At 38.5% G+C, this 26,187-nt stretch overlaps 1 protein-coding gene across 3 annotated transcripts; it reads right to left on the bottom strand.

Annotated features, from left to right (window-relative positions):
* Positions 1–1,887: 1,887 nt before the first annotated feature.
* Positions 1,888–25,991, bottom strand: LOC117297451 (afadin- and alpha-actinin-binding protein B-like). 3 transcript variants are annotated; one of them, XM_033780494.1, is made up of 12 exons: positions 25,868–25,991; positions 16,403–16,777; positions 10,040–10,191; positions 9,362–9,530; positions 8,668–8,806; positions 7,188–7,263; positions 6,732–6,882; positions 5,845–6,195; positions 5,101–5,274; positions 4,086–4,203; positions 3,577–3,736; positions 1,888–3,264 (listed from the first exon to the last, which is right to left on the bottom strand). In XM_033780494.1, the coding sequence occupies exons 2-12, from the start codon at positions 16,763–16,765 to the stop codon at positions 3,000–3,002; spliced, it is 2,118 nt and encodes a 705-aa protein (XP_033636385.1). In that variant the 5' UTR covers positions 16,766–16,777; positions 25,868–25,991; the 3' UTR covers positions 1,888–2,999. The 3 variants fall into 3 exon arrangements, with proteins under 3 accessions (XP_033636385.1, XP_033636386.1, XP_033636387.1); XM_033780495.1 differs by having other exon boundaries at positions 16,403–16,774; XM_033780496.1 differs by lacking the exon at positions 25,868–25,991 and adding an exon at positions 17,318–17,380.
* Positions 25,992–26,187: the final 196 nt, after the last annotated feature.

Below are 26,187 nucleotides of genomic sequence, written 5' to 3'. Positions count from 1 at the left end.
GTAACCAGATTATACATTTAAAGTAAAGTGCATAATTATGAAAATGTTTAATGCCCACTTTGAAGTAAAATTACACCTATGGCACTCCAGAAAAAAAACATCCTTTTATTCTGTCTAGAAATTGAAACATGAAAACCCCTTTTCCCCAATCAGGTCTGGAATTATACAAACCCTGAATGCGCCATTTCAAAAGATTCACATGGTCGATTTCACAATGAGTTAGGACTAGTCCTAGGATAGGAGATAAACTTAAGGCTAGTCTTAAATTAGGACGAGTAACTCATCATAATTCTAGATAAGACTAGTCTTAACTCTTTATGAAATCCACCCCAGAGACTTTAAGATTCTTCCGAAGGAAGTGCCTTTCACAGAATAAAAATGGCCTTGCCATCTGAAAGTAGAGACAATTTGAAAAGGCTACAATGCTTTAGCTATTTTTACAATTTTAAAGATGCCGAAAGTTGTTCCTTATAAACTTTCTAATTTTCTTTATCAACAAACATGTGTTTGAAGTTATTTCTCTACAAGGCTTGGATACCAAATGTGGCACATTTCTATTTTCGACGAAGACAAACAAAAACAGATTCTTGCTTTATCTCTTTCAGGCATCATATAGTTTGGCTTTTTAGCTAATTGCATGATACTCTTTTTTTTTTCTCGGAAGACGCAGTGTCAAATTTTAAATTAGAATACAAAAATAATTCATATTTATACCACACACCATTTGCAAGGAATAAACTGATGTTAAAATCATCAGGCAAAGAAAAAAAAACATATGGAAATATTTTACAATTAATTACATAAATTTAAATAACAATAACGACATAGACATGTAGGCACAATCCAAATCAGGCAACCTATTCCAATGGATACAAGTCTTTGGCTCAGTTAAGGTCGCTGGGAATTAGACCTGTTTTACGGTGTAGCCATCTTGAGTTTCTCCCACTCAACTCAATGGGCCGATTGCAATAAAACGGTCTTAGTCAGCAGTCTAAGACCAGTCAGTTATAGCAGGCTATCTGCCTTAGACGGTCTTAGCTTAGTCAGTCATTAAGCCTGTTTTAATAAGCCGGTCTTAGATAAGTCGGTGAAAAGTAATGAAATACGAACAATAATACTTAGCACTCTGCAGGCACTGGCAGTACGTACGGCATTGCTCTTATGGCTTTGGTTTAAATCATCGGATATCAAATCTGTGAGTTGTATCATTTTTACTTTTGGGGACATTTACGATACAATCACCTTGATCATCATCATAATGCCTCCATGGGGTAATCTATTTCTAAAATACAATCTCATCATAGAGCTCTTTGTATCAAATCATCTACAACTAACAAATGCAGCGCCATCTTTAAAAACCAAAACAAAGACCGATTATAGCCAGCTCAGAGCAGGCTTAAAGGCAGTGGACACTATTAGTAATTACTCAAAATAATTATTAGCACAAAACCTTACTTGGCAACGAGTAATGGGGAGAGGTTGATAGTAAAAAACATTGTGAGAAACAGCTCCCTCTGAAGTGACGTAGTTTTCGAGAAAGAAGTAATTTGATTTCGAGACCTCAAGATTAGAATTTGAGGTCTCGAAATCAAGCATCAAAAAGTACACAACTTCGTGTGACAAGGGTGTTTTATCTTTCATTATTATCTCGCAACTTCGACGACTGATTGAGCTCAAATTTTCACAGGTTTGTTATTTTATGCATATGTTGAGATACACCAACTGTGAAGACTAGTCTTTGACAATTACCAATAGTGTCCACTGTCTTTAATATTTAAGACTGGCTATAATTATAGACCGCGCTATTGCAATCGGTCTATAACTAAAGACTGTCTAAATTTGTGTGGATCATTGTATTCTACTTTTAAAACATCTTTCTAACCATATGCATTTCGAACAAACAGTTACAAATGCTTTTTATATACCAACTCGTCCGATCCAAAGCAACGTGTTCCTTCAAACAGTAAACATTTACTCATTATGTATTATGCTACCTAGTATTCCAAAAAGTCTCCCATTGCAGGCAATTTGCAAGACAAATTTGTAAGGAATACATTTATTTGCATATTGGTTATTTTTATCTCTCTGATTTATAGCCACTTTGAATTTAAGGCCCTTTTGATTATTACGGATACGAAATTGCCATTGAGGACAATATAGCACCAAGTCGTCAATTTGCTGGGGTATCGCATTGACTGGTTACCAGGAACAGGGTACCAGTATATCTCTGGTGATTGATCATGCACAAGTTTAGTGTACATCACTCCCAAAAGTAGCCCTTAAACAAATATCATAATGCTACAATACAAAACAACTATTTACACATCACTTGGACAGTAATAATAAGGCACTTTTAAAAGACTTAAATATTTTGTTCATACTCTTTCAACTTTGTCATTGCAAGAGCCATGACAAATTTGTCAGCACACTGCAAATCTGCAGAGCAAGTTTGACTGCGAGTAAAATGCCACCCCCATAAAAGGAGGTGATAATTTTCCATATAATTTCTTACAATAATTATCAATAAATATGCATACATCTGCACTATTTTACATGCAGTAAAACAGAGTCAATCCCGACTCCGAAACTTGCAAGTTCTGGGCATAAAGTATTAACATATTTTTACTTTTTACTCAGCATAAAATTTTCTCTTGCGTCCTTTAGCTTGGCAGACAAAATATCTGATAACAACATTTCAGATGACAAACTTTATGCAACCGGACAAAGCCATTATACTGTTATATAACCTGAGCAGACTTTCAAAATTAGTGCAATGCAAAATTCGAACAAGTTTGCTAAGCACAACCTTGGAGGCAGTAATACATTTCCTTTTTAAATAGCATCGCGCTTCTGCTAAGTATGATTTGTCTGTGTTCAAAAGCTTTGCACGCTTTGCCATTGTTCAAAAGCTTTGCATGCTTTGCTGCTATATGGATGCCATACAAATACAGGAACTCAGCCCCTATAACTTTACACCAACCTTTCTCTATATTTAAACACTATTTCCTCTTCCCGGTTCCCTCCCCTTTCTTGGTCCGATGCCCGTGTGGTGTGCGTAGATTATCCGTTCTCGAGCCGGACGCTTTGCTGGATGTATCACCCCCTCGCTTGGCGCTGTTCATCTGATTTGTGATTCGTCGACTGCTGGTGCCGCTGCTCTGACTGCAGACGGAGCGCGGGGTCGTTATTCCTGATCGTGGAGTGCTGACGCCTGATTGGTCTGTGTCTGAATAGTAACTAGGTGCATGTAAGCTCTCTCTTGACCTGGTGGGATTTGAACAACAGAGGGCAGTAATTACACTATGCCTTTCAAGTATGCGAGAATTTCTACTCTTGACCCAACACAATTTTTATGTAAAATACAAAAACACTTAGCAGAAAATAATATCTGTGTTTTGTTTGGCCAACCGAGGTGACCTCAGACCAATCAAAACAAACCCAGCTACGGTAGCTTTTAGTCACTGCATTTATCCAATGATATCATTGTATCCAATGGAATCACTGGATCTAACTAGCTGGTACCTGTCTTTATCCTTGCAGATAAAGACAGGTGCCCAGTTCCTGGGGTAGACTTACGAGTTTAGACACTCCCCTCTATCAGGGATGAGTTTCAAGGCGCGGTAGAGCTCCACTGTCGTTGGTGTGTTGATGATCTGCTGTAATCGTTGTCCTTTTGGTGTGTTGTCATTGGTGGGAAGGGAGGAGGGCGTATGTTCAGAATGATGACCACCTGGACCTTGGATAAACAGAAGAATAGAATGATCAGGGCCCAATTTCCTAACGCTGTTAAAGGCAGTGGACACTATTACTAATTGTCAAAGACTAGTCTTCACAGTTGGTGTATCTCATACAAAAAAACCAGCTATGACTTAATAGATTGAAATTTGCATCGGGGAAAAAGAATATTAATTTTTGTTTTTTACCCCTTTTTGTATTCACTCATGTGTGTTAGCACTGTATACTCAGTGCTAACCCAAGCTACTCTGTGAAAAAAATTACAGACACATTACTCGGGTGGGAAGACACTGCTCTAGCATTGCTAAGGTTGTGGGTTCAAATCCCACCAATATTAAGATAAGACTTACTGTTAGATTTGTTGATGTACTTGGCTGGTCTTAGAGGAGGGGATGTTCCTGATTGGGTCGGGCTTAACATGAGTTGTTGCTGGAGGAAAGTGCCTCGTTCTTCCTCAAACTTCTTACGCTGATGAAACAAAGATGACAATAAAACCACTTAACAAACTACTTATGAGATATGCAGATCAAAGATGATTTTTTTCTTGAACCAATGTGTGGGATTCAACCATCACTGGTGGGTTCTGTTTCCAAAAAGATGCTGGTGACGCTAAATGTGACGCCAACAAATACAACCGTTCAGTCAACAATTTTATTTGTTGAGAAGAAAACAAATTTCAGTAAAAGTGAATAGAAGACAAAAGTAAACAAAAACCAAGGGGAACTAGCTGGGTAAATTATACTATTTTTTGGTGTGTTTATGGTGTATAAGGTAACATTTACTAGAACAAGATTTGAACCTGCGACCTCCAGATTAACGTGCCGGCGCTCTACCAACTGAGCTATCTAGCCCTAAGTTGGTGGTCTCCTTATTTTGTCAATATCTTTGTTCGTGATCAATATTGGAATAAATAGGTATATTTTGGTAAATTTTTGTATTTAATATCTGACCTTTTTCTACAACCTTTTGAGTTGAATTAGATGTACTTGCAAATCAAAGATTGTGGCAGTTTGAAGCCACTATGCCCACTGACAAGCCACTTGTTAATCAAACTTAATATCCAGTGGTATTTTACACCAGCAACTTGTGGCTACAGCAGGCTGGGATTTTCATCTTTGAGAGGGCAAGGCCATTTTCATTTTGCAAAGGGCACTTCCATTGGAAAATCTGAAAGTCAATTGAAAACTTTTGAAGGAGCACCAAGGCCAGGACCAGGGGCAAGGGAGGCCAGGACCAGGGGCAAGGGAGGCCATGCCCTCCGTGGCCTGCAGGTAATTCAAGGCCTGCTACGGCTGACCTGATGCCATTGGCTGCAGAGTCAGCCATAGCCACAACCCAAAGCCATCAGACACTGTCTCTTCTTACCTCTCTACCAAGACGGATAGCAGCATCAGTGAAGTTCCTTCTCTCTTTCTCAAAGGAAGCCTTCTGTTGATAGAACATCCTCTTCTCATCCGCTAAGGTCTCTTTCTCCTCAAGGAACTGAGAGTCTTTCAAGAGCGCCATCAGACCATCGTCCATACTGGTATCCTGTACAGACTGGTAACAGATGATCACAATAGGAACTCAATTAATAATAGCAATCAAAGCAATCTATGTGTTAGGGGCAGGGATTTACAGAAATAGATTATTTTATACATGCAAAGTGGTTTTTTTTTCCTTTATCTTTGTGCAGACGGATTTTTGCAGCATATGATAGCTCTTGAAGTATTGTACAAATATTACAGGCTGACAGGCTATCAAGTAAGGAGCTGAGGAGGAGAGTCTGAGTGGAGGGGATCGGCACCGTATTGAGGAGGCACAGGCTGAGGTGGTTTGGTCATGTGGAGAGAAAGGAGGATGCCAACTGGTTCAAGAGGTGTACCAACGTAATTGCGGATGGGCCCACAACCGTTGGCCGACCCCGCAAGACGTGACAGAGCTCCGTGACAAACTACATGGAGCTGCTTGGAGTCAATGCAAGGGACACGACAGAAAGAGTCAAATGGAGGAGAGCCATATGGAGAAAACAGGCCAATCCAGAACAGACTGGACAACAGCCTTAAAACTGACACGATGATGATTACACAAAATGTGACCTTTACTTCCATAACAATAAGAGAGACTTACATGTAGCACCTGTTCCTGCTGCTCAATGATGCTATGATACACCTGTACTTTATCCTTCAGTCTGGATATCTCATCCTCCATGTTCTCAATAGTTGGGGCATCACTCCCTGGCAAGATCACCGTCCCGTTAGGGTCACCAGAGTTCTCTTTATTCTCCTGACTGGCAAGCTTCTCTTTCTCCATTCGTTGGATGTGTTCCCGTAGCCGCTGCCACTTCTGTCTGAGGCTGCTCTCGATGCCTTCTCGTACCATCTGGTATGGCATCTGGAAGTGGCCGTGGGAGAGTTCGTCAACGGAGGAGTCGTCGATGGATGTTGTATCGTCGTCGCTGTCGTTGTTGTTTTGAGAAAGCTGCCAAGAAAAACAAATATTTGGCTGTTAATATAGCGGGTATGGGTAAATGCAGGTTTGCAATTTCACTCCTATTCAGGACCCCTTTTCATACAGCCTGCAAGCACCAAACCTTGCTAAGTGCAGATAATTATTGCTCACAAGAAACAGATAACCAGCAAAAATTCAATAAAGTTAACATTGTTTTGACTGGTGCCTTGCGCAGCAAAGAAATATGCTAAGCAGTATTTTCTGCTCTAAAACAGCCTTGTAAAACTTTGTCCTGGCAGAGTTTGGTTCTTATAAAATTGCAATCTTGGGGTGAAGATGGGGGGTGATTTGGGATTAAGGGCTGGGTTAATAAGGGGTAGGGGATTATATATAAGAGGAGCAGTTCTAACCAGGCCTTTATCTCCCTCTCGATTCAGAAGATCTACCAGCTCTTTCTGCATATTACAAAGTGACTCTCTTAAGACTTAGTTCTCCAGCAAGGGGGTAGGGGATTAAGGAGGTGGTGGATTAAGGCGGCAAGGGATTAAGAAGGAGGCGGTACTAACCAGGCCTTTATCTCCCTCTCGATTCAGAAGATCTACCAGCTCCTTCTGCATATTACTGAGTGACTCTCTTAAGACTTGATTCTCCAGCATCATTTCTTTCTGTCTCTCCTCGTAGTTGGTGATGATCAGTCGATACATCTCCTCTTCGTGTCTACAAGAAACAATCGCAAAGACATTTTCAAATAACCAGGGATGAGCTGGTAACAAATAACTTATTTTTTGCAAGCGATTATGAGCCATGCAAAAGTTGAAAAGCCTTAGGAGTGGTACTTATACACGAGTATAAAACATCTTTAAAATAAAACGGCTACAGAAAAATAACAAATTCTGATAACATGATACAAAGTGTTACAGATATGTTTGAGAGCCCCCTCAACTAAAGGAGATTTATATTTATTGCAGCATTTACTACAGTCATCCAAGAGTATGTAAGGTTCCAATACACACTGAACTTACTTTGTACCCGTTTTTCCAGTTTTCCATGTGGCTCTTTTGCCATCTGTTCGTTGTAAAGAGTTCAAGATGTCCATACCTACAAGTCAAAAGTCAAAACTCAAGTCAAAAAAAGTATCTTTCTTGGCTGTTCATCCCTTGCTTTTTCTGTGAGCTTTTTCGCCTTGCTCTTTCTTTTCTCTTTCGTTTCACCCGACTGCTTCTGTTTACACCAGTACATGTATACCTGTTAATGTGTTCTGTGTTGTAATTTAGCCGTTGAGAAAGACTCTACTAGGGTCAAAATGGGAAGCCATTGACTATTATTTGCATTTACACCATGTTCTTTTGATTGGTAAGCAGTTTGCAACAGCTAACTCTGTATTCTCAATCAGTATTATCAGCTTACTCTTTTTTGTTATAATAATATCTTTTTTTAAATAGAACTATAAAGAAGGGAAACAAACATTCAACAGGAAACTGAATTTACCAAAAACTTTTTGAGATTGTGGAAATGAAATAGTGTGGACCCTTCTAATACAAAAAAGAATCAGTGTTCATTATTGCTGTCACACATAGGGAACAAGACAAACATGGCAGCTGTGTGATACATCTCTATAACAACACTGGTGTTCCATCTGACTCATAGGGTCTTTACGAAACCACAACAGTGGCTCCAGCTCTTAATTAGTCTCCCTCAGAAACAGTGTGCATTTGTGGGCTTCAATAAAGGTAAGTTAGAGCCTGTGACAGAGTTAAGACTGTGATTTGGAAAAGGCCTATAGATGATTCAGGATGAAGTAAGTATTAAACAACTTTGCAGGAAAATGACAACTGCACTGTGACATCATTCTAAATTTAACTGGATGCTATTTTGATGGGATTAAACAAAGCACTATCGGAAGTTCTTTATTGGGTTCTCTAAGCGTCTTGTGTGAACACGTCTGCATTGGGATCAATCCTACACATGTGTACATGGTCAAACAAAAATGGACGGAACTGGACATGTACATAGAATATTATCCAGAAAAACGAACTGTAATGGATTTTTTAGTTATACAGTAGCTACATTTTACTAGAGAACACAAGTTAAAAGAATTTGGGAACTTTTTGAAAATGTCCACAGATTTACATTAAACTTACAGGGTTTGAAGATAATGGTAGTGGAAAACTTCCCTTCAAATATTACCAACTCAGGTTCTGTAGTTTTTGAGAAACGACTAAAACAAGTCACAAAATAATTTTTGTCTCGGTGAGACGGAAACTATTTTGAGCATGTAAAATCCCAGTTATGGTATTATACCATATTCATAGCATAACTTGGCATGGGCCGGGGAGGCTTGAGTTCAGAGGGATATGATCTGGGAAAGATAGACGGAAGGTAGGGTTCTGGATGTTAGTGAAGGGGCTAGGAAAACTTGGGTTCGTTCAAGGGGCAGGACCTAAGAAAGAAAATGTTTGATGGATGCATTTTGGAGCAATGTGTCTTCTCCTCTCTACTTACCTATTCTCCTCTCTTGGTTCTTATCTGTCAGCAGCTGATGTATTCTTTCTTTCATCTTATTGATCTCTCGTTCTTTCTTCTTCAGATCATGCTTGAACTGAGTATCTCGATGCTTTACAATACTCTCCAGTTTCTTCATCTGAAAATGACAAGTACAAAGAGAACTTTGATCACTTGGGTTACTCAAATAACCTGTAATCTGTAATATGTCATACTTAAAAAGACCTAGACATTCGGGTCCAAAGACGATACTTGATACGGTCCGATCATCAAAATGGTAAGCACAAAAAGAATAATGACCACTAGGGTAACTTAAATGACCAAATATGGAATATGTCCAACAAAGGCCTAGACATTCAGGTCCAAAGAGAAGCATGTGATGGTTCGATCAAAAGAAAAATGGTCCCAACGAGAATATTGATCACCAGGGTTACTCAAATGACCAATCTAGATTATGTCAAACAAAAACATGAAAAAAAGATGAGCATAAAGAGAAAGTTGACCACTAGTATAACTCAAATGACTAATCTTGAGTATGTCTACAAAGACCTAGACATTCAGGTCCAAAGATAGATGAGCACAAAGAGAAAAGACCCAGGCAGGGAATTTATATTTTGCAAAGGACACTTCAATTGGAAAACCTTCAAGTCAATGGAAAACTTTTGAAGGGGCACCAAGGCCAAGGGCAACTCACCTCTTCCCTTGTGGTTTTAAGTTTGACGGCCAGCGTCTTGTTTTGGCTCAGCTGTTGTCTCTCTTTCTCCGTCAGGGACACATTGTCTCTCTCCAGCTGCTCTAATTGTAATTTGAGACGGGAATGGTTGGATTGTAGATGCTCCAAGTCAGAGTCACCTCGCATTTGTCTGTGATGAGAATAAAGTATCAATGAAAGTTAGGGGGTATCTTCTTTGCCATCCAGGAGAAACTTTGTTTTTTAAAATTGGTAATTGTTTTGGAATATTTAAAGCAAAGTATGAATCTAGATTAACTTATGGCAAACACGCCTTCTCACACTCTGCTGCTGAACTTTGAAACAATCTCCCAATTAATGACCATAAATCTTCTCGTGTTGTTACTTTTAAGAAAAAAGCTTAAAACTTTTCTCTTTCGTAAATAGTAGATTATTGAGTTGTTTATAGCTAGTTTTAATTTATCCTTTTCTTTGTTATGCGCTTTGATCATGTTTTGGAAAAGTGCACTATAAATACCTTTTATTATTTTAATATTATTTACCTTTGGCTTTTGAAACCCTGCAATTGTTTAAAAAAATCCTATACAATAAAACTAACCTGTGGAAATTGAATTGCATTCTTGAAGGAGCACAGCAATTTTCCTTTGGTAAGGGGCACTATGTTGACAATTTAGTACTTACTTAGTTTCTTGCTCCTCCAGCTTGCGTAGGTTCTGCTGATGCCTCTGTATGAGTTCATAGCAACAGTTTACTAATTGCACAATGTCAAATACCCCAGACTGGCCTCGATCCGGCGATAGGAAGAGGGTTGGAAATCCTAGAATGGTCATCTCCTGAAAGTAAATGATCAATGAAAGAACAGAAGTTGAAAATGATCTCTGTTGAGAACCGGTCGACCATGCATCAACGGTCACTGTGGTCCACAATGGTTAGACTGCAAAGACTTGCAATCACAAGAATGTGGGTTTGAATCCTACCAAACTAACCACTGATTTCACAATGACTGGAATAAGTATTGTTGTTATCGTGGTCCAGTGATTAAACTGCAGGACTTGCAATCACAAGGTTGTGTGTTCAAATCCCACAGTGCTAACTGCTGATTTCACAATAACTAGAATAAGTACTGTCTCCTAGTTACTGTATCACAATTTCTTGATTTGTGCAATTCATAATCATAGACGCTAAACCAATATTTGTATGAGAGAAATTGGATGTTGCCAGCTTGGTGTTTATATCCCCTTGAGGGAGTTTGCCAAGGTCCCTTATTAATGGAAAAATCATCTAAACATAAAAAACATACAAACAAACAAACCAGCAAAATTACACAGTGACTTGAGTTTGTTATCCACAGGTCTGGTCTTCTTAACGATGTAAACAACATTGAATGTGGAAATCCATTTCTGTCAATAACAGATTTTAACGTAAAAAAAAAAAACAGAAAACCAGGTGTTATTTCAACGAAGGGCTAAGATTGATCTTAACTGTGTAGTAATCTTAATTGCCAAGTAATGTGATGTCACAATACACATCACTATGGTGATACTAACAAACAATGTTAAAGGCAGTGGATACTATTGGTAATTACTTAAAATAATTTTTAGCATAAAAACTTACTATGTAACGAGTAATGGAGAGCTGTTGATAGTATAAAACATTGTGAGAAAATGGCTCCCTCTGAAGTAACGTAGTTTTCGTGAAAGAACTAATTTTCCATGAATTGATTTCAAGACTTAGAATTAGATTTTGAGGTCTCGAAATCAAGCATCTGAAAGCACACAACTTCGTGTGAAAAGGGTGTTTTTTTCTTTCATTATTATCTCACAACTTTGAGGACCAATTGAGCTCAAATTTTCACAGGTTTATTATTGTATGCATGTTGAGATACACAAAGTGAGAAGACTGGTATTTGACAATTACCAATAGTGTCTTTGAGGTGAATCTTAGTGCGTTGTGAAATCCAACATAATGCAAACTGTCACTATGGAATTGCCCACAGGGGAAACCATTGGTATGTCAAATGGACGCCTCAATCAACATGATAATTTTTTTAAATTATTTTGAAAAGGTTGCCAATTTCCACAAGGCAAAAAGTTGAAACACTTGAAATACTAGACACTCGAAAAACAAGACATTCATTTTTTTTAGTACCAGTAACATTGCGTTACACCAATAAAAGATATCATTTGGTTTTACCCTTACACCAATGTGTAACCTTACACCTAGCGAGTCCTGTGAAAAAAAACTGCAGGGATATTGGTCGGGTGGGATTCAAACACGTATAACGACCTTTGCCATTCTAGAGCAGTTGTCTTAAAACTAGACCACCAAGCTAGCCCAGTAGCTGGAAGTATTTTTAAAGAGGGTACCGCATTAATTTAATAGATGTTAAATTTGCGTCAGGGATAAAGATTTTTATTTTTTTTTACCCTCACACCAATGATTTTAGAGCCTGAGCCTGTCCTACTCACTACTTTCTCAAGGCCTGTGAAAATTTAAAATCCACAGGGATGTTACTTAGGTGGGATTCGAACCTACAACCTTTGCTATTCTAGAGCAGATGGCTTACCAACTAGACCACCACTTGAAATTGCCCAATAGATAGGGGAAAATTCTATATTTTAGCAAAAAACTGACAAAGTGAACACTGGCAGTCAATAAATGTTTATAAGTGGCAGGTGGAAATTTATGAGTTGAGTAAATGTTAGTATATTTCTGGGACAGCAAGGAGATTGCATCCAGCAAGGATCCTCCATGGAATGTCTTTTAGGATTAGGGGAGAGCTCAAGAAGTGATTTTATAAACAACATCTATCATCAAGATAACTGATATTTCCAATGTGGTTGCTGCCTCACTTGAATACAATTGATCAAATCATTGCACAGAATCCCCCATGTGACCTTGGACATGCACCAATTAATGATGTGTTGAGAAATGGTTCTTGTCATTTGACGGAAATACTGGAAATGGCAGAGAGGTTCAGTAAGTCTACAAGGGATCGCTGCACCGACGCTGGCACCCCACCAAGATTCAAGTGACCAGGGACGTGATAGCATTTTCCCAGCAATGCATTTTTTTTAATTTTTTTTTTCCATCATGCCTTGCTTGATCGTAACCCCTGGAAATGTTACTTTGAAATAGTATGTATCCCAATATATTGGAATGTACCATACGTGTACAGGTAAACTTTTAATGATTTAATGTCTCCTTATTGGTGGTCATCATATTCTATAGGGTTGCTACATGTACATGAATGTCATCTCATCGTCTAATGGGACAATCAAAATCCTGGAAACAGACTACTCCCACTTCATACTGTTGGTAAGGTGTGGGAGGTAGGAAACCATACCAATGGAAATGCCTCCATGTAGGAAATGATGATTAAACCATGGAGGCAGAAATAAATTACACATAGGATGTGACATGAGGCTGTGTCATTATTATTTATTTCAGCAAGCACTTTATGATGCATTGAATAGCAATGGCGTTACCATTACATAGTGTTTATGGTGTACTTAATGCAAAATTTGCAAGGCTCACCCTTAACACTAGCCCGGCGTTTAATGTACATCGTCCAATAAAAACTGATGTGGGCTGTACTACTTTTCAACTTGCCCTGTGGACTACAAACTGCACAACTTACTTGAACAAAATTACTCAAAAATCCTCCCTTTTTAGGTTTGAACAATATGTGAGGGGGGGGGGGGGTGGAAATGGGTTTATTTTTGAGTGTTTGAGATACATTACAGGTACATCCTCATTTGACCATTTTAATGGTTGCCATCTATCAGGACTGGAATTTCGTCTTTGAGAGGGCAAGGCCATTTTTGTAATTGCAAAGGGCACTTCCACTGGGAAATCTTGAAGTCTATGGGAAACATTTGAAGGGGCACCAATGCTAAAACAAAGAGCAACAGAGGCAATGGCATTCCTGGTGTCCGTGTAATTCCAGGCCTGTTTCAACAAAGAAGTTTGGGCTACTAAAACTCCCCAGACAGTAGACAACTGTACTTTAAGATCGTACACAGGTTATGTACTCTTATGGATCAAAAAAAAAAATGTGTTTACTATAAATAAATAAAAGTACTATATGACATCTCAGTCTGCACATTCTTCTAAAGGCATGAGTAGTCTACAATTTTAGACTGGATTTTCATGCCAAATGACTATCGTTGCTTCATGTACAATGTTATGAATTTAAAACTGTAAGTGACAGGCAGTTGAAATTGACAAAACACACAACCCTAATAATAACAGGCTTCTGAACATCAGACCACCTGATGTCAACATGATCAACAATTGAACTTCTAGCCCCGACACAAACCCTTTGATAATTAAAAAGCTACTTTTAACTACTTTGAACATAGTTGTGACAAAGTGATCAATCGATTAAAAGTTTCCAAGGATCCAGGCTCAAGGTTACTTTATTTTTACCAGGTAGACTTTACTCTTTTTAAATCAATAATAGTTGAGAAGATAAACAACAACAAAGGCTGGTTCTGGAATGTCTGACCTGTATGGATATTGATACAATAGGTGTGTTTGAGTATTGATCTGACAGGTTAACTCCTTAGAATGATAGCATATTGATGTTTTTTTTATTCTGTTTGTAAATGGAGACCCAGAATCATTTACAGTGCTTCAATGTTGCAATCTAACATTGTGTTTAGTGAGATTGTGCTCACAATTAAACACTCTAACATGTCTACTGCGTAGTTATTGGCAGTGTGTACTTCACAAAATGTCCTGGTGTCATGTACAAAAAGTTATACCGCAATAGAAATCTACACTACAGTTTGTTAAGACTGTGCACAGTACTTTTTAGGTTGACTTCCAACATTTCAGGAGTGTGGAAAGTGGTCCATTAGGTGAGGGGCCTACCTGTATTTGACAAGCACTTGGCTTGATTTCACAAAAAGCAATGATTCATCTTGAATTGTGAATCAGTCTTTGTTGCTAAGCAACATGTGATGTCACAAAACAAACACTACGGCGATATTGACATCTTTGAGCAAGTTTGAGTGTGCACTATGGTTAACTACAGGTTGACTTTTTTTACTCGAACCCAGGCTTGGGGCATTCTGGTCCCAAATTGTTTGACATATTAGCTGAAGCACACTGAATTGAAACAAGGTCTCAGGAATATTTTCTTCTGTTTATAACTGTCTGTGTATGCTTAAAGGCCTCACTGTAACATTCACCTTCAAAAATGGTCTGCTGGCCAAATGCTAATTAGAACACTTGAGGACCAGGCAAAATTCACTCCAAGTGGTCCGGCTGGCTAGTTCAATCAATCGGTGCTAAAAAAACACATTATTATTTCATATGAAATGTGGACACGCGAAAAAGCTGACAGAGTAATGAAAAGACAAGCTAGCCAGTCACTAAAAGATTTAATGGCAAACCTTGCATGAGATGATGAAATCGCACTCTGCCATAATGTGAGAAGTGTCAGTGTTTGCAAGTAAAATCTAAAACATTCTCTGATCTCAAAATCATGAATTAATGTATGGTGGACAATATAATACAGTGTAAGGTTTTTGTGTAAATCTGTCTTTATAAATACACACAAACCGAACAGTGCACTATTATAGTGCAGGCATGGAACTACACTGTACACACAGGCGACTGAGGCCATGGCCTTCAGTGCCCCTGGTCTTGGCCTTGGTGCCCCATCAAAAGTTCCCAGTAGACTTTAGTGGCCACATTGTTGCTTCTTTTGGAGTGGTTTATTTATTGTCAATGTCATGTAATTCAGCCTTTTTGGGCTGCAATGTGATTTTTTTAGCAGTACACAAATTTTGTATTTGTTTGAAATACCTTTAAAAAAACATGAATCATGCTTGCTTTATGACCAGCTACATGTAGCCTACATCATGTAAAAAAAGTAGGTAGTGGCTACCAGTTCACAAGTTTGACCCAGTGAAAATTGTCAAGGACAAAGCACACAGTTAATCTGTTCCTAGCAATCCGTTTCTGAATTACACAGATAAGAGTGGTCTGTGAATTAGAAACAGGAAAATATGGGGATTTATTTGCAATCTGGACCACTTCCAGTCCATCAATTAAGCAATGGTGCCTAGAATGACCGTTTACACAGAATTTCCCATTAATCTTGTGTCAGTTTCAGTTACTTTGACAAATTGAAAATGTGTACTATCTAGTCTGCCAGGTTTATGATAATTTTTTTTAGAAGTATACGCTTATGGGATGTTGCTCTCTGAAACATTTAAAAGTAAAAGGTTAGCAGCCTGAAAAGTTTGTCTTTCAAATAAAACTACATTTTATGGATTTGTAAAAAAAAAAATTGTTTTAGGCCTATCTTATGAAATGTCTAAATAGATTCAAACCGCCTCTAGCCATCGGACTAGTTAATTGTCTAGTGGTAAGACATCTGCTTCATGGCAAAGGACTTGGGTCCGAATCCCACCAAAGTGAAATGCCTGTGGATTTTATAATGTCTCGGGAAAGTAGTGAGTATACACATGGAGTAAAGAAACACTTTGCTAATACTCATCGGTGTAAGGGTAAAAACAAATTGTATCTTTATCCACGATGCAAAATTAATCGATTAAATTGTTGCTGCAGGAAGGTACTTGCTGCTAACACTGCCTCTAGCCACTGCTGAGCTAGCTTGGTGGTCTAGAAGTAAGACATACTGCTCTAGCAATGCAAAGGTTATGGGTTCGAATCCCAACCGAATGATTTGCCTGTGGATTTTATTTCACAGAACTCAGGACTGTGAATAAATACACAGTGCACATACATTGGTGTACACTGTGTTAGTGCAAAAACCAGATACCATAAAATGTCAACTGATGTCTTTTGATGAATAAAGGTTGCGTACTTCTCTTACGTGTCTAACTCATACAGTGCAAATATCATTCAAATTAAATCATTCCAATGCCTGTTGTCAGGAATCAAGAATTTTTCTCTAGTTTTGAATTTTTTTTTTTATGCACCAAAAATGTTGGTCTAGTAAACAAATTGAGCTACAACAAGTATGAGTCCTTTCTTTAGCCCTTATAAAGAAGAAATTAAACAAACCTGATCCAGATAAGACACACACTGGTCCAGATTCTCCTTATTGCAAAACGATGGTCCAAAAGTTTGTGAAATCTTCCGTCCAGACGACGACGGGGGAGATGTAAATAGAATCCCCGACCGTCGATTGTGCGTCACTTGAAAGTAATTATCCTCCGGAGCCGACGACGTGATGGAGTGATTCTGGAGGTATTTGGTGACAAAGTCGTCATGGGTGCCGATGTTTGGGGTGTGGTTGCTGCTACTACTGGTCAAGGCGCGGCTTCCAGGGTTGGGTGTGTGATTGGGTAGACTACGGTGGAGGAAGGTCGAGTTCTGGATGTCCCAACCTGCCATGGTGGTTGTGTGGCTCTGCACGGAGAGCATCTAGTCAATCTGCTGGAGAGGAGAAAGAGAAGAAAAATTTATCAACTTATCCCACTTGCTATTGTCACAGCTAGAGGAGGCCTGATACTTCACGGAGGCTGGCAACAGAGGCAACTGCCTCCATACCCCATGGTCATTGCTTCGGTGCACTTGAAATGCTCTTTTAAAGGATTGGGGTAATTTTTTTAAATGTCCACAGATTGTATTTTCACCATATCCTACTCAAACTCGTACTGTTGATGACATTAAAGGTAAACTCATTTGAAATCTCAACACAATACAAATGCCAAAACTACTCCAGAAAAACTGGCCTTCAGATGTAAAATACACAATATGTATGCACCCTGTGCGCAAGACAATGTCCTATAATTAAACACTTGTCCTTATTTACAACACATGGATGAACCAAACACACATAGCGCAGAATCAATATCAACGCCAACATATATACACAGGTGTAGACAAGCACATCAACATTGAATTTAGACATGATTATCATAACATACATGCATGCTTGTAAACATCATTTAATTTTCAATTACATACGGGTACCTCTACACATGGACGATCATTACATGTGGTAAAACACATCCACAACTCTCATCACACAAGAACATTCCCCAACAATTCGTAAAATCCAAATGCCCTCACCCAGACGAGCTTGTTCTGTGTTGATCTGCGTACGTATTACACTGAAATACCCACGTACACTGAAATACCCATGAGTGTACACATCTACATCAACCACAATGACTCATTGCAGAGTGGCAGGGGCATGATATTGGGCAGAATCGAAACGGGATAAATATAAACAACATACAGGATGCAGGTCACAGTACCATGGAGTCACGAAAGACTTCTTCATTCATCAGCATCCACACCCTTGCTTCATTTCTTTATTTTGAGAAGCCAGAAAGCAGAGCAGACCCAGACTTTATCTCCACAGGCCACGCCACCTTTGTTACCCTGGGCCCGATTTTACGGTGTTGCTTATCACATAATTCTGTGTTTACGGTGCCCTGTAAATCGCATGACTCTGTGGGCGTCTCCAAAAATTTAGTGAAAATGCCCCCCCCCCCCCCCCCCCCTCACCTCAAAAAAGAAAAAAAAAAAAAAAAAGGCGGGATAACACTACAGCCAAAGTATCCTTTATACTGTAAAGGCCCATTAACACGAGCGCTGCAAACGAGGGTCCCGCTAAAAAATCGCACGCGGTAAAGGTGACAGACAGCTGGCGCCCTTAACCAGGGACCCGCGTTTGCAGCGCTCGTGTGAAAGGGGCTTTACTGTCAAGGACCAACAAGCATTATTAAGCATAGAAATTTGCTAAGCGCAGAACAGTTTGCTCAGACGAAATTGGTTACCAACCAATGTAATGTTTAAATGCACATTGTTTGTGACTCGCAGCTAATGTTTGCCGAGCAAAAAAAAAAAAAAAAGCAATATTTTCTGTTTAATAGCTTCATAAAATTGGGCCCTGAACCACAACTGGCTGTTCATGTCATGTTACAAGTGCATAGATGGCCTGTGAAATTAATAAATGAAATAGCGTACACGTACGTGCCTGAGTAAATGTCGTAAACAGTTTTACCCCTGAACATGTGTGAACTGCACATTAACACTAACAGTCAGACCGCTGTAACATAAATCACAATAGAGTATACATTGTACATTGTTGTACACTAGGTACAAGCTAGTAATTAAATTTGACACCACCTCCTCAGGTTGAAAAGTCTAAACTGTACCTGAGCGGACCATGAGCGGACATTGCCCTATTTGTGACTTCCACATGAAAGCACAACCAATTTAAAGGGGTGGTGAGTGTACAACACCGTGTCATTGCATGACTGTCATGACTTGGCAATCTTATCACTCCTACATTTGTGTACATGTAGAACAAACATTTCCCTCAGCAATGGGATCTTTCGCAAATGTCTACAAAACAACAATGAGGTGATAATGCAAGATTTGCAAAGAGTTTGTAACGTTTATGTTTGCCACAGGGGTGTTTTATGATTAAAAACTTAAATCAATGTTCAAAATGAACCAAATTGCTGCAGGACCGGCTACCAAAATAAAGGATTCAAATAGTCTCCACATGTAGCTACCGGGTAATCTTCGAGGTCTGGAGGTAACACACCCAGGCCTAATTTCATTCAGCTCAGCTTAAAGGCAGTGGACACTATTGGTAATTACTCAAAATATTTATTAGCATAAAACCTTTCTTGGTGACAAGTAATTGGGAGAGGTTAATAGTATAAAACATTGTGAGAAACGGCTCCCTCTGAAGTGCCTTAGTTTTCAAGAAAGAAGTAATTTTCCACCAACTTGATTTCGAGACCTCGGGTGTAGAACTTGAGGTCTCGAAATCAACCATCTAAGTGCACACAACTTCGTTTGACAAGGGTGTTTTTTCTTTCATTATTATCTCGCAAGTTTGATGACCGAATTGAGCTCAAATTTTCACAGGTTTATTATTTTATGGATATGTTGAGATGCATCAACCGTAAAGGCTAGTCTTTGACAATTACCAATAGTGTCCACTGCCTTTAAGAAGAAAATTGTGCTCCTGCCTGCCTGCTCTAGAATGGCAAAGGTTGTGGATTTGATCCTGCCGTGGATTGTTTTTCATTTCAAAGGACTCAGGAAAGAACATTTATTACAGGTGTGTAACACACATCGGTGACGGGTAAAAGAAAATAATAAATACATCTTACGTAAAATTTCATACTATCCCTTTTAAGAGTTGTAATAGCACGGATAGTGTATGAATCACTTGAAACTTTACATACATTAGCGTTGTAAGTTTACAGGACCAGGTGCAATACTTATGCAGTGACATTTGATGACTGTAACAGATAACTTATTCTCCCGCCACTGGGGAATAAACTGATTTTAGAAATCATAAGCAGCCAAGCGGAAAGCAGATTATTAATAAGTTCTCATCACTTTGTTCATTCAATTCTCATAGCATTTAAAGTGACCATCTGTTGAATTGCAAAGTTTAGTTTTGTGTAAATGTTGAATGAAGAGAACTTTCTACAGATGTCAGGTACAATGTAACTCTTGTTTAGTCTTCTTTTGTCATACATGTAGTTATACTAATAGCAGCCTGAGTAATAGTATTATGGGTTATTTCTTAATATCTGGCTAGCTTGTCATGGCCGAGTAGTTAAGAGCACAGGATTCAAGCTCAGCTGTTTGATCAGCAGAGTGTGGGTTCGAGTCCAGGTCGTGAAACTTGCTACATAAAATCGGGGAGGTAGTGCTTTCTGCTCTATCGGACAGGCTTCGGACTGATGATACCCAAGCCTACATTCGTATGGATTGCAAAAGGGGTAACCATGTTTCAGCCCTAGGTGGCATAGGCCTCTGGACAAAAATAATTGTAGCCCACACCTTGAAGTGGCCTTTAGGCCTTGTGTGTCTGGCGACTTGCATAAAACTAAAAATAAAACTGTCTTGTGATACATTATGTTTGGTTTTGTAAGTGTAATATTTTTAGTATTACCTTCTCCTCTCCTTGTGATACAACCCAAATAAATAAATAAACAAATGAGCAATTTGATGCATCAACGAAGGTTTGTTACTGCAAACCCTTTTCTTAACTTGGGCTCTACATGTGTAGCTTAGGCTCTGCGGTCATCAACTTTGAATTCAGTGTACATTTTGTCCCGGCATCAATTCCCGAAGCCTGGCACTTTTGGAAAATGCACTAGCGTCCCTTGAAGGTCCCACTAAAATGCTTCTTCAATGTGCCATAATATACCATCACCAAGGAAGACTTGCATTGCCCTTCCAACACAAAGTACATCAAAATTTTGCACAATCAACACACCCCCTCCCCCACCCCCTGTAGACCCTGGCTTTTTTAATGCCATAAATAAATCACAGATCCATAAAACCACCAGCTTCCAAATCCTTGCTCAAATATTTTCTGTGGACCAATCAACAAGGGACAGTGCCTTGCTGGCCCACAGGACCATATGACAAAAACCAGACAATTTATGATCCTGCCAGTCAACCCTACTCAACTTGTGCCCCACGTGGTTTGGTCCAAGCTCAAATAAACATAAAAGATGTGAAGGGTTAAAGGGAAAATAAATAAAGTTTTGAATGGGTAAACGAAAATTGCAATTTCCAATTTCCAATGCAAAAATGATACAAATAACCTTTATGCGAAGTTCAGCTACTCCACTTTGTCAGAGTGTGGATCTACAATTAAATAAAAAATCAATATTTTCAGGGTAGCATTTGTATTGTGTCTGTGAGACTGATGTATGGTGAATAAATGCATTAACCTGTAAACAAGCTATAAACAGATGCAGACAAACTTCAATAAAACACTACCACACATTAGGGGCTGATTGCTAAGTATAATTTGCAAACTGCTCAATCAACAACTTTCTGGTTAGAACCACCACTGTGTAATATTTTTACAATAACATTGGCTTCTATAGACCATGCATTGACCTCATTCGCCATCTTAGAGGTAAAACGTTGACAAACAATAAAAATGCACAGATTTGTGCACATGCAATTTTGCACAAGTTTAGCCAATGAGTGACACCTTTTTTACCTCTGTAGGTGAGGGCGCGCTACCGATATAACTAGTGCTGGGCGAATAGTGAAATTTTGTTGTTCGGATACCGCTGGCCAACTATCCGAAATTAACCGGATATTCAAATAGTTTTTTTGCCGCTAGAGGGCGCTGTTCGTTTGTGAATGAGATCTTATGGGCGGATTGATATTAGTTTTAGACAGTGTCACTCGGTTCATTCATAAAAATGACCGGATCTAATTTAAAGATGGCGATTTGCCTTTTCTTTTGATCGTGATTGACTCTACGTGAAGGAAAACTTTTGTAATCGTTGAACAAATTACGTCAGAAATGTCATTGTTTTAACTCTTCACGGAGGTGAGCATAGTTAAATAATTAAAGAATACCCGGTTACTCGGTTGTAATTACAGAATTATCCGGTTTGTAAATAGGTATTCGCGCCCTATGCGGATATCCGGTTAAAAAAAAAAGGCATTCGCGGTTACAGATAGGAAAACCTATTTGCCATTAACCGGATATTCAAATAATTCGCCCAGGCCTAGATATAACATCATGTGCATATTATGGTCCATTATCTTCAAGTACGCGCTAATCCTCAAATCAGATTCGCAGAATGGAGTGGTGATAAACCTATATCACTACCTGCGTCTTGTGTGTTCTATGTCAAGCGCCAAGTTTGTTTGAAGATAAATACGTTATCACACGCTCGCATCCCATATCCAACTCCCATTCGGCCTCGTTAGATATGGGATGCAGAAATGCTATATTTTTCTGTATTCCACTGGCGCTTGTGTGATAACTTATATAGTGGCTCTTAATCCTTCACTCAGTGACACTCTAACTAAGCACTTCAACATTCAGTATTTTCCTTCAGTATTTTACTTTTAAACTCGGTTTTTGAAGTATGAGACCAATTTCTTTACATACCGTCATTTAATGAGTTACAAGGTGCAGTGGCGCAGCTGATATGCTGCCAATCAAACCAGGAACTCTGGGGTTGAACCCTTTGCCTGCTCTTTTTAATGTGCGCACTGGTTCTTTTACATGCATAACACACGGGACCAACAACTTTACGACCCATTCGATGATGTACCTGTAATAATGCAAATTACTGTCAAGAACATTTCCAAACAAAATGAAAGTTTAATTTTTAAATTAAATTGTACAACAATGAGCGCTGCTAAATGAAAACAAGCATAATTAGCCTTCATAATACTGTTGCTGTGGCAACGATACAGACATAAATTTTAAACACCTGTTTCACTGCACACAAAGGTTGAGCAGCAAGGTGGAACAAGTATCGATTTTGTTTTCATAGAAATTATTTGCCTAAGTACATGTAGTAGGAATAGGTTTTAAAAATTAACCACGAAAGGAAAACAAACACAACTGTAACGTGTACAAAATATAATATGGTAGTGCCCCAAGTACTTGTAAACATGTAGTAAATTATTTGTAAATTTAAAAAGCATGGTATATAATTGTGTGTACCATAAGAAACCACTTGTTTGACTACAAACATAACAAATGAGGTGTTAAACACATAAACTATGTTGTGTAATACCTACTGACTATAATGTTTGTACAGTGTACCCCGTGCAGCAAGGCACATGTGACAATCCATCAAACCAAATAGATCCAAAGCAGCTCATCAATGTACAAACCCCACAGCGAAAAATGCATTCATTCATCTTGGAAGATACAGCATGCACTGTATCAGACCACAGATGGCATGCCTTCCGTTGCCACTAGTCTTGGCCCTGGTGCCCTTCAAATATTTCATATTGACTTTCAGATTTTCCAATGGAAGTACATGTAGGCCTACCCTGCGATCTCCAGATTAAAACCATTGGACCCTTTCGGTAAACAGTATTGTCCAAGGCCCACACTTCGTGTATCACAACTTCTATAATTATATCAATATAACAAACCTGTGAAAATTAAGGCTCAAACAGTCATCGGAGTCGGGAGAAAATAACGGGAAAACCCACCCTTGTATCCGCACGTTTTGCCCTGTCATGACATGTGTTTAAAATAACTCCGTAATTCTCGTTATCGAGAATTGATATTGTTTTACTGTTTTCTCAAAAAGTAAAGCATTTCATGTAATAATATTTCAAGATTGGTTGAAAGCTGAATCGAAGTGAGATGATCCTGAAGAAGGGTGCCCTACCTAGGAACCCCAGAAAAGCCCTGGGAAAAATGAAAAGGCCAACTGCGGCGGATTTGAAAAGCCCACCCAACATGACAAATTTAGCCAAGGTGGCACCACAACGGTTGTTGGTGTCCACTGAATAATGTATTTTATCCCAAGTGATAAAATGAAATAATACAATGTATTAAATCACAAAACAATTTCAATTCAACTTCAAAAATCTCTTCTGAATTATACAACAAAAGAAAGATTTGGAAAGTCCCTACATTTTACAGTATTCCTTGCATGTTGTTTCAAAAGTAAATTCAGAATTTAAACTCTTTCCTGACCTGTCTCAGCCTGACTAACACCTTGCTTTTTATAAAGCTCAAGTAAAAGGAAAAAAAAGGGAAACCGATACAACACTGAAAAATTCAATTTCTAAAAATCATCCGACCAACATACTCCAAGGTGAACAAATATTTCTCACCTTTCACAAACAAGGTGCCCCCCGAGGCGTGTTCACAATGCAGTCAGCCCCACAGGCAAGTTCACTGACATAATTGAGCATTGTATGAATTATGGCCGTTTCACTTACAAACGAAATGGCACGTAATCGTCCATTGTGACAACTGTTGACACTACAAACTCGCAATAGCAAGTTATCAATGCTTCGATGAATAGTATGAAAGCTTTTCAATTGCATACAAAATGAGCAATTGAGTTCTGATGTGATGTCATGTTCGAGGGACCAGATTTAAATGAGGTATTTTACAATAGATTTGCTCCTTAGAATAGAAGTTATAATATTTGCAAAAAAGAATTATTGACAGACATCAGGTACAATCGCTTTTAAAACTTTAAAATACCCAACAATTACCCTGGGCAAAACAATTACCCTATGAGGGGCACTTCTATTCATCTAAGATGAAAATGTCAATTTGTAATGGAACTTTGCAAAGGGCACCATGTCAATTGCTGTGGGTACCATGGGTTATTTCGATGCCTGTACATGTGTTTATTATTCACTCCTTTCTACCAAAAGGCATAGCATCACTTTCACTTTAACTGTACTGGAATGCAAACTGTAAATTATGCATCAAATGCTATTGATTCATCATTAGTTATAAAACTGAGCAAAGTGTAATTAATAATTTAATACATACAGTGTACAGTAGGCCTTTATTTCTGCTGGTACATGTAGTATTTTGTATCACAACATGTGATGCTCAAATGGGTTTGAGTTTCTGTGTATGTTTTTTGTCTATTAAGTACTATGTACAGTTCAATATTTTCTGTGTTTTGAGAGATTTTTTATCATTTATGATTTTCTGACTTTTAAACCTAAAAAACCTCATCGATATAATAAAAAAGAGTAGTCCTATTTATGAAAAAAGAAAATTTGTCAGCTAAGCATTTAAACCTTTTAAAAGCTGGTGCCAGCAAAATATAATGAACTATTGCACTATTTTTCAAAGCACGGGAAACTACTCATTGGTTATTTTCAACGTATGCATAAGAAACAAACCTGTGAAAATTTGTACTCAATTTGTTGTCAAAGTTGCAAGACAATAATGGAAAGAAAAACGGAAAAGTTTCCGTATGGCGCCACCACTTTTTCATTCGAAATAAAATAATATAGTATCTAATTTACCTGATTGATATATCCCTTTTTGTAAAAATGAGTGAAAAAGTGGTGGCGCCATACAGAAAGTTATCCGCAAAAACACCCTTGTCACATGAAGTTGTGTGCTTTCAGATGCTTGATTTCGGGACCTCAACATCTAATTCTGAGGTCTCGAAATCAAATTCATGGAAAATAATTCTTATAACTATGTTACTTTAGACTCTAGAGGGAGCTGTTTCTCACAATTTTGTATACTACATCAACAGCTCCCATTACTCGTTACTAAGTCAGGCTTTATGCTTTTATTTATTTTGAGTATTAATAGAGTCCAGTGCATTTAAAAATTTACTTTTAATTTAACAATGCACAACCATGACAACCACAAGTCAAATCTTTTTCAAACCATCAGCTGATATGATCAGCAGTTCAAATAAATTCCAAATCCAACACAAAAGTCTGAAAAGTGAAATGAATGAATGCCATGTGACCACAACCACTATGGCTACATGTAGTTTGAATTAGGAGCAGACCTACCTACATTCATTCATGAAGCTAGCTTTTCAATCACCACCATAGATCCATGGTTTGGTATTCATTGATAAACATGTTCATGTAGCGGCACTCACGTCTCTCTGCAGCGCCCCACACTATACATGTATGTAGTATTTAGTTTGCGCATGGACATGATGGATGGTGGAAAGCAATGGTGGTTACTTGCTATGATGCCTCGAATGTAACCAAAAATGCTCTAATTACAAAATAATGTCCCTTAAAACTGACCTTTCAACAATATATGCTGGATCATGTCGATGTCATATCCTAAACGTCATTTTCTCCCGTCATTTCACCACCAAAATATCTGCGGAAATACAACTGCACGGTGAACGCACGTAAACATGGTTTCTGCATTTCTTATATCCGGTAAAATATACACCCTTGATCGTGTATTTGGTGTCATCAGTCAAGCCTCGCAATGGAAAAGAATGTTCCTAAATGATTTTAACTGTTTTTCAAAGGTCAACATGTGCACTGTAATTAACAAATGTAAATATGTCACATTAATTTTGGCTAATAATGGTGACATCCGTAATCAATTTAAT

The sequence above is a fragment of the Asterias rubens genome, chromosome 12 (genome assembly GCF_902459465.1).
Source record: "Asterias rubens chromosome 12, eAstRub1.3, whole genome shotgun sequence".
Taxonomy (NCBI): Eukaryota; Metazoa; Echinodermata; class Asteroidea; order Forcipulatida; family Asteriidae; genus Asterias; species Asterias rubens.
The sequence above is the reverse complement of the archived record's forward strand: the minus strand, read 5'-3'. Positions and strand labels throughout refer to the sequence as shown.